The following is a 13,023-nucleotide window of genomic DNA, read 5'->3' on the forward strand; positions in this document are numbered from 1 at the left end:
AATTAAAATTAAAAATAAAATATAAGTTTTTTTTTTTTTTTTTAAATAGCCCTAATGACTATCGTTAAAAATTTAAGATATGTTTAAATGACTTGTAATCATCCTATTAACTTCTTAAAAATCAACTTCCTAGCCATTTTGTATCACAAATCATGCATAATAATTTCCTAAAGATAGTCCTTACGTCTACTATTACAAAAACTCAATATTTAAATATTAATTTAAATATATAAAATTATAAAATTTGAAAGTATAAACAAGTGAAAACAAAAGAGACGTTACTTTAAATGTTGGTTAAGTTGACGCTGTTTTCAGGTACTGGTGCATATACATACATACATACATACATACATATCATCCACTATATATATCACACCCTTTGTAAACAATCTTTCATCACCAACTACAAACACCCAACAACAAAACAATCAATCAAATTCCCCAAACTAATTAAGATGGTGGTTAACATGATGAAGTGGAGGCCATGGCCCCCACTTTCATCAAAACAGTTTCAAGCCAAGATCATTGTTCACTCTCTTCACGGCTTGCCGGAGTTAACCACCAGCTCCCCCATCTCCGGCGGTGATGATTATTCGAAACTGCGCGTTGAAGTTAAGTGGAAAGGATGTGATAAATCGAGTAATCTGATTAAATTAAAACGACACAGTTTGAAGACGGAGATTTCGAAAGAAGGATCAATGAATGATGATGGTGTTGTTGAATGGAATGAAGAATTTGTTGGTGTTTGTGATTTGGTTAGGTTTAGAGATGGGGGGTTTCATAACTGGGAGGTTGCATTCAAGGTGTTTGATGTAAGTCCTGAACTAATTTTTTTTTTTAATTGATTTATTAGTTAATCATTGTGATTAAAATTTGGACTATGTGAAATTTATACTGTTTGATTGATTAACTTGTTTCCAGTGCTAAGTTTTATAAGGTATTTACATTTTGTAAGATGTCAATTTGATAGAATTATGTTCTTAAAAATGGAATTTTTATCCTTGTGTTGTAAATCAGAATCTTGGATCGAATTTGATCGAGCTTCCTAGATTTTTGATTTTTCCGTTATCTGATCATCAAATTAATGGTTATTGGGTTAAATGGTACTGTAGATATGATTTTTAAGATGCTGATACAACATATACATCGAGTTTTTGTGATGTTGCTATATTAATGAAAGCATTTGACTGATGAGCATATCCCTAAAATAACCTTAATCAGGTGAACTATAATTAACTTCTGATCATAATTAGTTACGCATAACGATTGGTTATAAGAAACTAAGATAAGAATAGTGGTGCACCTGAATGAGAGTTAACGGTTTCTAGTAATTACTCCGGGTTTAACATCAATAAGGTTACGTATAAGATGCTTCAGTCTCTTTTTATGATCCAATATAGAAAATGCTGATTTTCTTTGGGTTGACCTTAATTTTTATGTTTGACCTTGTCCATTGTTAGTTTTGTAAAGAAATTTTAATCATGCTGCTTTTATACAGGGCTTAAACCAAGGACCAAAAAAATGGGATCATGCTGTTGCAACTGGATCATTGAACCTTGCTGAATTCTTGTCTGCTGGGCAAGAAATGACCCCAATTTGCATTCATCTTTCGGTGCCTAGTAGTACGGAGTGTAGTCCTATGCTCTCTGTAAGTACTATTAAAATATTCAATCCTTATGTAATATTATACCTTGAAGTCCGAAGATGGGCAGATCAATTACTGGGTCAAAATAAGTAACATTTTGGTACTGATTAAACGGGCCGAGTTGATCCGAAACACTATATGTCCAAAGTTAGTTAATTTTTTCATAAATTTTTACGGTGTCATATTGCAAATTTACTCAACTTTTTCACACATCTGATTTAGGAGTGTTCTTTAGGTGTTTTCTAACCCTTCCCCAAGTAATATTTTTATTTTATTTTATTTTACCCGTTAGAGATAAAGAATAACCTGAGTTGGCCCAATTAAAAGTGATTGGTTTTGAACTTATTTTGATGTCAATGTTACAATATGCAGGTATCACTCAGCCTTCAAGAATTGAAGACTACTCACAACATTAGCGAACTAGCACGAAGATCGGTTACGCCTGTTAACGAAGATGAGCCCTCGGGTCTTAAAGCTGGTTTAAAAAATGTCAAAATCTTTAAAATAATTTCCGCTCACCGGGCCAAAAGAGCATGTCGGGATGAAGATGGCAGTGGGAAAAGTTCAGTCAGATCCGACGGTGCAGATTATCCATTTGATACAGATTCGCTTGAAGGAACCGATTTGGAAGAAGTAGATTATGCTGATTCTAATATTAAAAAGTCCCTCAGTTATGGAACTTTAACTTCTTATTTTAACTCGAGTAGTAGTGAAGATGGGGATAGGATATATTACCAAAGTCACGGCACAAAAAACGCAGATGATTTGAATTTATCTGCAGTTGTCCGGTCAGAAAGGCCAGTTTCGAAACGCAGCATCTTTAGATGGAGGAAAAGGAAATTGAGTTTTAGATCTCCAAAAGCCAAAGGAGAGCCTCTTCTTAAAAGGGATGTACGAGAGGAAGGTGGTGATGATATTGACTTTGACCGTCGAATGCTGACATCATCAGATGAATCCTCATACGGGGTAAATTCTCTCATTTTTTTTATAGAAGTATTGGGTAAATGGGATCGGGTTATTCACTTATACTTCATCTTTAATGGATCAATGGGGAACTTTTAAAAGTAGCAGAAATGGAAACCAGGTCATCAAATACAAATTCATAAAATCTCCTCCAACATCTTTTATTTAAAAAGTCAGATTATCATTATATTTTTAGTATTTTTAATATGATTTAACAAAAAATTGCTTTAAAAACTCTTAAATTTTAATAAAAGCGTGTTTGCAGCCCAAGTCCTCGTAACATGTACTGAGAAATGACCCCATTTGACCCGTTATCAACTTTCCTTATACGACCTATTTTGTTAGGAACTTGCTATTTGACCCGTTAGACAACGTTCCCGACCCATTTCCATTTGACCTCTTTGAGCACCCAGTCAAATTACTACTTCGTAACCTTTTTTTTTTAGTTTCGACTTCTGATAGTCTTTATTAACATTGCAGTGGCACAGAAGTGAGGAAGGCTCAACCACAAGTAGATCTTCAACCTCTGAATTCGGAGACGATAATTTTGTTGTCGGTAAATGGGGCAACAAGGAAGTTATAAGTAGGGACGGGCACATGACGATTCAAACCCAAATTTTCTTTGCTTCCATTGATCAAAGAAGCGAAAAAGCATCTGGAGAAAGTGCATGCACATCATTAGTTGCCACCATAGCCGAATGGTTCCATAAAAACCGCCATCTAATGCCCATTAAATCCGAGCTCGATACCTTAATCCGAGAAGGATCATTAGAGTGGAGAAACCTCTGTGAAAACGAAGTTTATCGAAAACGATTTCCCGATAAACACTTTGACCTCGAAACCGTCCTTCAAGCTGAGGCTCGTATTTCTGTAGTACCTGACAAGTCCTTCATTGGATTCTTTCAACCCGATGGGCAGGAAGGTAAAGTCTTCGACTTTCTTAATGGTGCTATGTCGTTTGACTCCATATGGGATGAGATAAGTCAAATCGGGTCAAACCACAGTAACAACCTACACCCGTTGGTCTACATTGTTAGCTGGAATGACCATTTCTTCATTTTGAAAGTTGAAAAAGATGCGTACTTTATAATCGATACATTGGGAGAAAGGTTACATGAGGGTTGTAATCAAGCATTCATCTTGAAGTTTGACCAAGATACTACAATTCGACGGAAGTCAACTGAACAAGTTGATGCGAATTCATTGAGTAAAAGCACGAAGGAAGAGTTTGTGGTGTCAAAAGGTAAAGAATCGTGTAAAGAGTATATTAAGAGCTTTTTAGCTGCGATTCCGTTAAGAGAATTGCAGGCCGATGTCAAGAAAGGCTTGTTGGCAGCATCAAGCCCTCTCGTTCATCATCGACTACAAATCGAATTTCACTACACCAAGTGTTTATAGACGTTTCAGTAAAAAAGTTGATTCTTTTTATATATACTTTTTTACTCCCCTAGAGTTGGTATCTATATCAATCAATTAGTAAGATCATATGCTGACTTTTGTTGAAGTTCAAGATTATGCATAATAAGCTATACAAGTGAGTTAAGGCATTTGCTGTTTACACGTTTATCATCTCAAGAACACCTCTGTTTTAAATTATAGACAAAACCTTCGGCTACCGAATCTTGTTCAAAGGCCCTGTTTGTTCTGAATACCGTCAGAATGATTAAAATTACCAAATTAATCATGTACATGAGAAGTTAAAAACAGTTTTGTCAACAGTTATGAAAAAGTTTTAATTATTATGTAAATTCATATTTTCATGACTTAAATTGTTAAGATATATTATTTCATTAAGGAAAAAAAAAAAACATACACCACTCCGACTTATTAAATTTTATACAATTATTAAGTCCATTAAGTCATAAACAAACGAGACCTAAGATTAATTGCTCCTTCCCACACATGTCCGAGTTTAAGTAGAATTTGTGTGCTACTTAAAATCGAATTAAGTCGTGTCACTCGAGAGGATCGGTTACTTCATCAAGCTTGAGCTTTTAAAAGCAAAAGTGTGATCTAGCTCGAGTCTTTGAGTTTTAAAAACAAGTCGATCTATAGACTATGCTTACTCCACTCGACTATGGTCGACTCTTGCCAGGAACACGGAAGCTATAATGAAACTATGAATCTCATGGAGAGTTCAATCCTGGTTCAAGATGAACGCTGGTTAATGATACGCATACCCGATCAGCTCGTGTAGCGTATCAAACAGCATCGCCACTAGCGGCTTGCCAGAGCGCGCCAAGGCCTGAAGCGCTATACTTATTACCATCGCGCTAGTCCTATAAGCGCGCATAGGTAGCGGCCACATGACGGGCGATGCTGTAGCTGGCAGAGGACACCTGGCAGACAAGGATCAGGGCCGACAAGAACACTTTTTACTTTTGTCGGACCAGCTCGCCTGAGGACGTACTATTTGCAGAGCACGATCTGTTTAGCCTCATTACGTGGCAATAGAAGACAAGAAAGGTTATCCTATAAATACAAGACTTAGTCCACAGAACGAAGGATCTGGATTTTGTCCACATTCACACACACGTTCTAAGAACAGCAGCGCTTAGCGCAAATATACCCGCGCTACCGGACTCACAGCATTACACTAGACATTCTTGATATACAGTTAATGTTCTATGAACAGAAACCCTATCTTATAGCGCGAGCCATCAATGACCGGACCACCCGCTGATGGTGGGTCTAATGTTTAACCACTCCTGTTGAGATCATCATCTCGCAAGGGGTTATTCACGGTACTCCGGACCGGAGAGTTAAACCCAATTGACCCTTAAATCCCCTCTTAGTGATGTCAAGCATGGACCGAACCCGACCCGATTATTCTATGCTTGATCATTTGGCGCCATCCGTGGGACAATCAAGTTAAAAGATTTTGATTTGATCTTTTTTCTGTATGTCCACTAACAACCCGCTTATTTCCGCTTGATATACAGTGACAGGTATTGAGATGGCCAGCAAGCAGGAAGTACCAAAGCCCGCTCAAGCACGAGCTACATCACCTACGGGACCTAAGCATGCCGCCAAGGGGTCGGCAGGAACTTCTGATAACGCGCCGCCAAGGGGCGCACAGATGCCTCCCCCTGGCGCACCCGCGTCGTCCTTTAAGACTCCAGAAGCAATTAGGCCGATACCATGGGCCTCAAACACTGCGAGCACGGGATTTGTACCCACCTATCCAGCTACTGAATCTGCGTGTATTAGCCCTAGCCATACTAGCAGCCCCGCTGGCTCACAGGACGCACGGTCTTCACCGTCACCTCGGAGGGATGCCTCCCCAACTACACCCGGGTCTAGCGCCACTACTTTCGTGCAGGGTGCTTCATCTGCAGGAAAGGGGACATCCACAGAATCACCAGCTATTACACGCGAACAACGCGCCCACAGCCAAGCCAATTTGATCCATGCTTTGATGAATGTTGCGCCAGATGATATGGTACATGAGTTCGAGCAACCGGGAAGGGCCGAGCTCATGATTAAGAACCTGTACGCAGGGATGAAGGGAGTGCCCGTTAAACCCTCTTTTGAAACAGCGCCTACTGGAGAAAAGTTCTCGGCGCGTATACTGAACCATGTTTCTACATCGTTGCCTGTAATACCGTTAACCCTGGGGGTACTATGATGGATTCTCAGACCCAGATGACTTCCTACAAAAGTATGAAGGTATAGCACACAATCAGCGCTGGGCTGACGAGACAAAGTGCATGGAGTTCCCGCCGCTTTTAGAGGGCGTAGCTCGACAATGGTTCAATAACCTACCAGCGCCAGTTATAAGTTGCTATGATGATCTTCGGACGCATTTCCTGCTCAACTTCCACAACATGCGCGCGACTCGAAGGACGCATGTTGAGTGTCATGACATCAAGCACGAGAGAGGGGAATCCTTGGGACACTTCATCGACCGGTATTGTGAAGAGGTAGCTAGAATTCCCAAATGCGCGGAGTCACTAAAGGTATCTGGTTTCATACATGGGATCTGCTGGGAGCGCCACCTAACGTTGTGGCAGAGGTTGAGGAAGCGCCCCCCAGAGACATTGGTGGAAGCGATAAGAGAAGCGCACGAACACATGCGTGCTGAAGAAGACACCTCAAGATACTCGAGTTACAGGAGTTCAGGTAATGGTCGGCGCGACGGCTATGATTCGCCCAGAGGTGGACGCCAGTCGGGTGGTTTCGGGAGAAGCCAGCACGACTCTTGTAGTGACCCGAACTTTTCCATGTTTATATATATTAATTGAGATTGATATTTACATGATTAAATGTTTCTAACATGTTAAGCATTCAAACTTGTTAAGACTTGATTAAATGAAATATGTTTCATATAGACAATTGACCACCCAAGTTGACCGGTGATTCACGAACGTTAAAACTTGTAAAAACTATATGATGACATATATATGGATATATATATAGTTAACATGATACTATGATAAGTAAACATATCATTAAGTATATGAACAATGAACTACATATGTAAAAACAAGACTACTAACTTAATGATTTTTAAAAGAGACATATATGTAACGATTATCGTTGTAAAGACATTTAATGTATATATATCATATTAAGAGATATTCATACATGATAATATCATGATAATATAATAATTTAAAATCTCATTTGATATTATAAACATTGGGTTAACAACATTTAACAAGATCGTTAACCTAAAGGTTTCAAAACAACACTTACATGTAACGACTAACGATGACTTAACGACTCAGTTAAAATGTATATACATATAGTGTTTTAATATGTATTTATACACTTTTGAAAGACTTCAATACACTTATCAAAATACTTCTACTTAACAAAAATGCTTACAAATACATCCTCGTTCAGTTTCATCAACAATTCTACTCGTATGCACCAGTATTCGTACTCGTACAATACACAGCTTTTAGATGTATGTACTATTGGTATATACACTCCAATGATCAGCTCTTAGCAGCCCATGTGAGTCACCTAACACATGTGGGAACCATCATTTGGCAACTAGCATGAAATATCTCATAAAATTACAAAAATATGAGTAATCATTCATGACTTATTTACATGAAAACAAAATTACATATCCTTTATATCTAATCCATACACCAACGACCAAAAACACCTACAAACACTTTAATTCTTCAATTTTCTTCATCTAATTGATCTCTCTCAAGTTCTATCTTCAAGTTCTAAGTGTTCTTCATAAATTCTACAAGTTCTAGTTACATAAAATCAAGAATACTTTCAAGTTTGCTAGCTCACTTCCAATCTTGTAAGGTGATCATCCAACCTCAAGAAATCTTTGTTTCTTACAGTAGGTTATCATTCTAATACAAGGTAATAATCATATTCAAACTTTGGTTCAATTTCTATAACTATAACAATCTTATTTCAAGTGATGATCTTACTTGAACTTGTTTTCGTGTCATGATTCTGCTTCAAGAACTTCGAGCCATCCAAGGATCCGTTGAAGCTAGATCCATTTTTTTGTTTTCCAGTAGGTTTATCCAAGGAACTTAAGGTAGTAATGATTTTCATAACATCATTCGATTCATACATATAAAGCTATCTTATTCGAAGGTTTAAACTTGTAATCACTAGAACATAGTTTAGTTAATTCTAAACTTGTTCGCAAACAAAAGTTAATCCTTCTAACTTGACTTTTAAAATCAACTAAACAAATGTTCTATATCTATATGATATGCTAACTTAATGATTTAAAACCTGGAAACACGAAAAACACCGTAAAACCGGATTTACGCCGTCGTAGTAACACCGCGAGCTGTTTTGGGTTAGTTAATTAAAAACTATGATAAACTTTGATTTAAAAGTTGTTATTCTGAGAAAATGATTTTTATTATGAACATGAAACTATATCCAAAAATTATGGTTAAACTCAAAGTGGAAGTATGTTTTCTAAAATGGTCATCTAGACGTCGTTCTTTCGACTGAAATGACTACCTTTACAAAAACGACTTGTAACTTATTTTTCTGACTATAAACCTATACTTTTTCTGTTTAAATTCATAAAATAGAGTTCAATATGAAACCATAGCAATTTGATTCACTCAAAACGGATTTAAAATGAAGAAGTTATGGGTAAAACAAGATTGGATAATTTTTCTCATTTTAGCTACGTGAAAATTGGTAACAAATCTATTCCAACCATAACTTAATCAACTTGTATTATATATTATGTAATCTTGAGATACCATAGACACGTATACAATGTTTCGACCTATCATGTCGACACATCTATATATATTTCGGAACAACCATAGACATTCTATATGTGAATGTTGGAGTTAGCTATACAGGGTTGAGGTTGATTCCAAAATATATATAGTTTGAGTTGTGATCAATACTGAGATACGTATACACTGGGTCGTGGATTGATTCAAGATAATATTTATCGATTTATTTCTGTACATCTAACTGTGGACAACTAGTTGTAGGTTACTAACGAGGACAGCTGACTTAATAAACTTAAAACATCAAAATATATTAAAAGTGTTGTAAATATATTTTGAACATACTTTGATATATATGTATATATTGTTATAGGTTCGTGAATCAACCAGTGGCCAAGTCTTACTTCCCGACGAAGTAAAAATATGTGAAAGTGAGTTATAGTCCCACTTTTAAAATCTAATATTTTTGGGATGAGAATACATGTAGGTTTTATAAATGATTTACAAAATAGACACAAGTACGTGAAACTACATTCTATGGTTGAATTATCGAAATGCATTACAACATGGAAATTATGCGCAACATAGATGAGTAAACAAGATAAACTTTCATTATCATCAAAAGAGTAATTACATTGTTAAAATAAAATTACAAGTTTACAACGGGTCTTTTAATAAACGATCAGCATCAGCAGTGGGGTCTTCGGATAAGGCCACCAATGAAGGGACCCTGACGTTCGTCAGCGTCGGCTCCATAGCCCCGCTCTTCTGTGCGGCAAGAGGATCCACATCCTTGGCAATAAGAGCATCCAAGGCCTCAGAGGGTTGGACGAGAGGCTGAATCTTTCTCCAAAAAATGAGTCTCTCCTCCGCCTTGAAAGCGAGAACAGCGTCGACAAAAAGATCGCTCACGTATTTTGAGTCAATGGCACGACCGACGAGCTCGGGGAGACCCCTCTTCAACGTCTCAAATTGGCACTTGGCCGTGTCACGATCGACCTGACAAGAAGCTAAGCGACCAGTCAAGTCCTCGCGCTCTTTTTCCCAAGCGCACTTCTCAGACTCAAGGGACTTGACCTTTTTAGCCAACTCCCCAACCTTAGATGCCAAGGACGCCTTCTCCTCAGCTAGGACCAACGAGGCACTGGCCGCCTCATTACGAGCCTTCTCTGAATGCTCGAGATCAGAAGTCAGATGCACGATACGGTCATGCATCTGCTCAGCAGTCAGCGCACCCGACGCGGAAGAGCCGACACCGTCTAGGCGCGCCTTCACCTCCTTAAGACAGCTTTTAGCACGCATCAAGTTTAGCATGGCCAACTGAACGTCAAAACGCCATGCTGCCACGGGCGAGAGATGCCCAAAGTAGTTGGGAAGCCTGATGTCTTCCAAGTAGTCGAACTGACAGGCCGCCGTAGCCTCCGGAATAGACAACTGATCGTTCATGCCATAGAACTGCAGGAGAGATTCTATAAATAAGAAGACAACTGGTTAGTAACAAAAAAGGTAGCGCAATGCCCCAGTACTTGAAGACAACTGGTTATTACCTTTTCCCTTTTTAGCGCGCTTGCGCTTACTCCCACCCTTAGTTTAGGGCTCACTAGCCTTGCCCCATTCAACATCTGCCTGACGAGAGTCCTCGTCTACATGACTCTCGCGCTGATTGGCGCTACCAGACCCACTGGCGCTAATAGCGGCATCACCTTGGGCTTGCCCATCGATGTCCATGTCCTGGTCACCCTGATTCTCCACATCAGGCGTCCCAGTATGAACGCCCTCAATGTCGCGCGAAGCCAGAAGCCTGTCTAGACGCATCTCTCAAATAAGATATGCTAAATTAGACACAAGTGACAAAGAGAAAACAAGTGCAAAAATAACGCCCATCTGCTGCCTACCATTATCATCGGCGTCTAAGATAACTGGCATGGCAGGCGGATAGGGACACATATTAGCAACCCTTAAAATATCGGAGCTATATGGACGGATAGGGAGTTCGCGGTTATAAAAATGAACAAGTCTCTGCTGCTCATCAGGGGAAAGGGGAGGCCTAACGTTTAACTCCACGCTGATAGCACCGGTATGCCACGCGCAGATATTTCTATATGCAAGCGGAATAAATGAATCGTCGATAAAGAAGAATGAATTCATCCACCTCCTGCGCACCCAGCTTTCGTGCTCTGTACAAACAAAATCTTGTCATTGAAAGAATACCAGCTCTGTTGATTCTTACGACATGAAAAGACGTTCTTAAACAAGTTTAGCGATGGAGGAAACTGATAGTGCTGGAAAATCATCTCGAAAAGAATAACGCGACATGCGCTATAAGGATGCAGCTGCCCAATGCCAACATTGAAGTGAGTAAGAACCTCCATAAAGAAAGAAGTGGGAGGATAGCGCACATTCCCATCCAACATGACCTGCCTATATACGGTAACCTTACCGTCGATAACATCACTAGCACGCTGACTAGCCAGGGGCGCTACAGGATTCAAATCAGCCAAAGGTGGATACCACTTCACCAACTGCGCGACTTTGCGCTGCGTCATAACAGACTTGATAACCTCACAGTTTGGGGGTTTAGTAGTAGAGGAAGACGAGGCCATCTATTAACAAATAAATCAAAGAATCGTAATAAGAGAGACTAAGTGGGCGCTAACCTGAAAAAGCTAATAGACAAGGTCGAAGTAGTAAGCCGATAAGATTTGCACGAGAATGAAGAGCAGAGATGAAGTAAAAAATTGAGAGAGATGATTATGAAGTATTTATAGGAGAGTAAAAATATAAAATAGGACCTAAGGGAAGTTGAAAATAGGCGGTTAAAATATCAAGGGCGGAGATTGAGCCACGTGTTGAAAGATGGAAAGGGAAGAGTACGAGGAAACAAAAGGCGGCGAAATTGGCGGAAATACAACTGTAGCATCTGACAAACCGTCGCTTCGGTTTTCCTGCATTTAATGCAACAGGACAAAATGCTTTTTAAATATAAAAAAGAAGAAGATGGCGGCGCGCAGTAAAAAGTAATTGATCGACAGTTACTAGTTGAGTTCAACGCCATGCGCCGCACCTACGCGCACCATTGAACGACAGTTACGAGTTGAGTTCAACGCCACGTGCCGCACCTATGCACACAATTGAACGACAGTTACGAGTTGAGTTCAACGCCACGCGCCGCACCTACGCGCACCATTGAACGACAGTTACGAGTTGAGTTCAACGCCATGCGCCGCACCTACGCATACCATTGAATGATAGTTACGAGTTGCGTTCAACGCCACGCGCTGCACCTACGCGCACCGTTGAACGATAGCTACAAGTTGAGTTCAACGCCATGCGCCGCAACTGCGCATTCCATTGAACTGGGGGACTTAATGATACGCATACCCGATCATCTCGTGTAGCGTATCAAACAGCATCGCCAATAGCGGCTTGCCAGAGCGCGCCAAGGCCTGAAGCGCTATACTTATTACCATCGCGCTAGTCCTATAAGCGCGCATAGGTAGCGGCCACATGACGGGCGATGCTGTAGCTGGCAGAGGACACCTGGCAGACAAGGATCAGAGCCGACAAGAACACTTGTTTACTTTTGTTGGGCCAGCTCGCCTGAGGACGTACTATTTGCAGAGCACAATCTGTTTAGCCTCATTACGTGGCAATAGTGAAATGTCCCGTTCATATCGATTAGAAACGTTTCATATTAATTGATTTCATTGCGAGGTTTTGACCTCTATATGAGACGTTTTTCAAAGACTGCATTCGATTTTTAAAAACAAACCATAACCTTTATTTTATCGATAAAGGTTTAAAAACATTACGAAGATTATCAAATAATGATAATCTAAAATATAGCGTTCTCACACGACCATTACATAATGGTTTACAATAATATTACACAACAACTTAAGTCTTCGAATGCAGTTTTTAAACAATATTATACAAGCATGCAGACTCCAATCCTATCTTTATTTAGCATGCAACAGCGGAAGCTCTTAATAATCACCTGAGAATAAACATGCTTAAAACATCAACAAAAATGTTGGTGAGTTATAGGTTTAACCTATATATTTATCAAATCGTAATAATAGACCACAAGATTTCATTTATTCAATAATCTTACACTCGCAAGTGTTTAAAAATCATTCATATGATGAACACCTGGTAACCGACATTAACTTTAATGCATATTGTAGTGACCCGAACTTTTTCATGTTTATATATATTAATTGAGAT

At 39.3% G+C, this 13,023-nt stretch overlaps 1 protein-coding gene across 1 annotated transcript; it reads left to right on the top strand.

Annotated features, from left to right (window-relative positions):
- Window positions 1-405: 405 nt before the first annotated feature.
- LOC139892838 (uncharacterized) lies at window positions 406-4,265 on the top strand. The gene is made up of 4 exons (XM_071875966.1): window positions 406-812; window positions 1,499-1,648; window positions 2,018-2,611; window positions 3,089-4,265. Exons 1-4 carry the CDS (start codon window positions 456-458, stop codon window positions 4,004-4,006), a joined length of 2,019 nt encoding a protein of 672 aa, XP_071732067.1. The 5' UTR covers window positions 406-455; the 3' UTR covers window positions 4,007-4,265.
- Window positions 4,266-13,023: the final 8,758 nt, after the last annotated feature.

The sequence above is a fragment of the Rutidosis leptorrhynchoides genome, chromosome 2, assembly GCF_046630445.1.
Source record: "Rutidosis leptorrhynchoides isolate AG116_Rl617_1_P2 chromosome 2, CSIRO_AGI_Rlap_v1, whole genome shotgun sequence".
NCBI classification, from domain to species: Eukaryota; Viridiplantae; Streptophyta; class Magnoliopsida; order Asterales; family Asteraceae; genus Rutidosis; species Rutidosis leptorrhynchoides.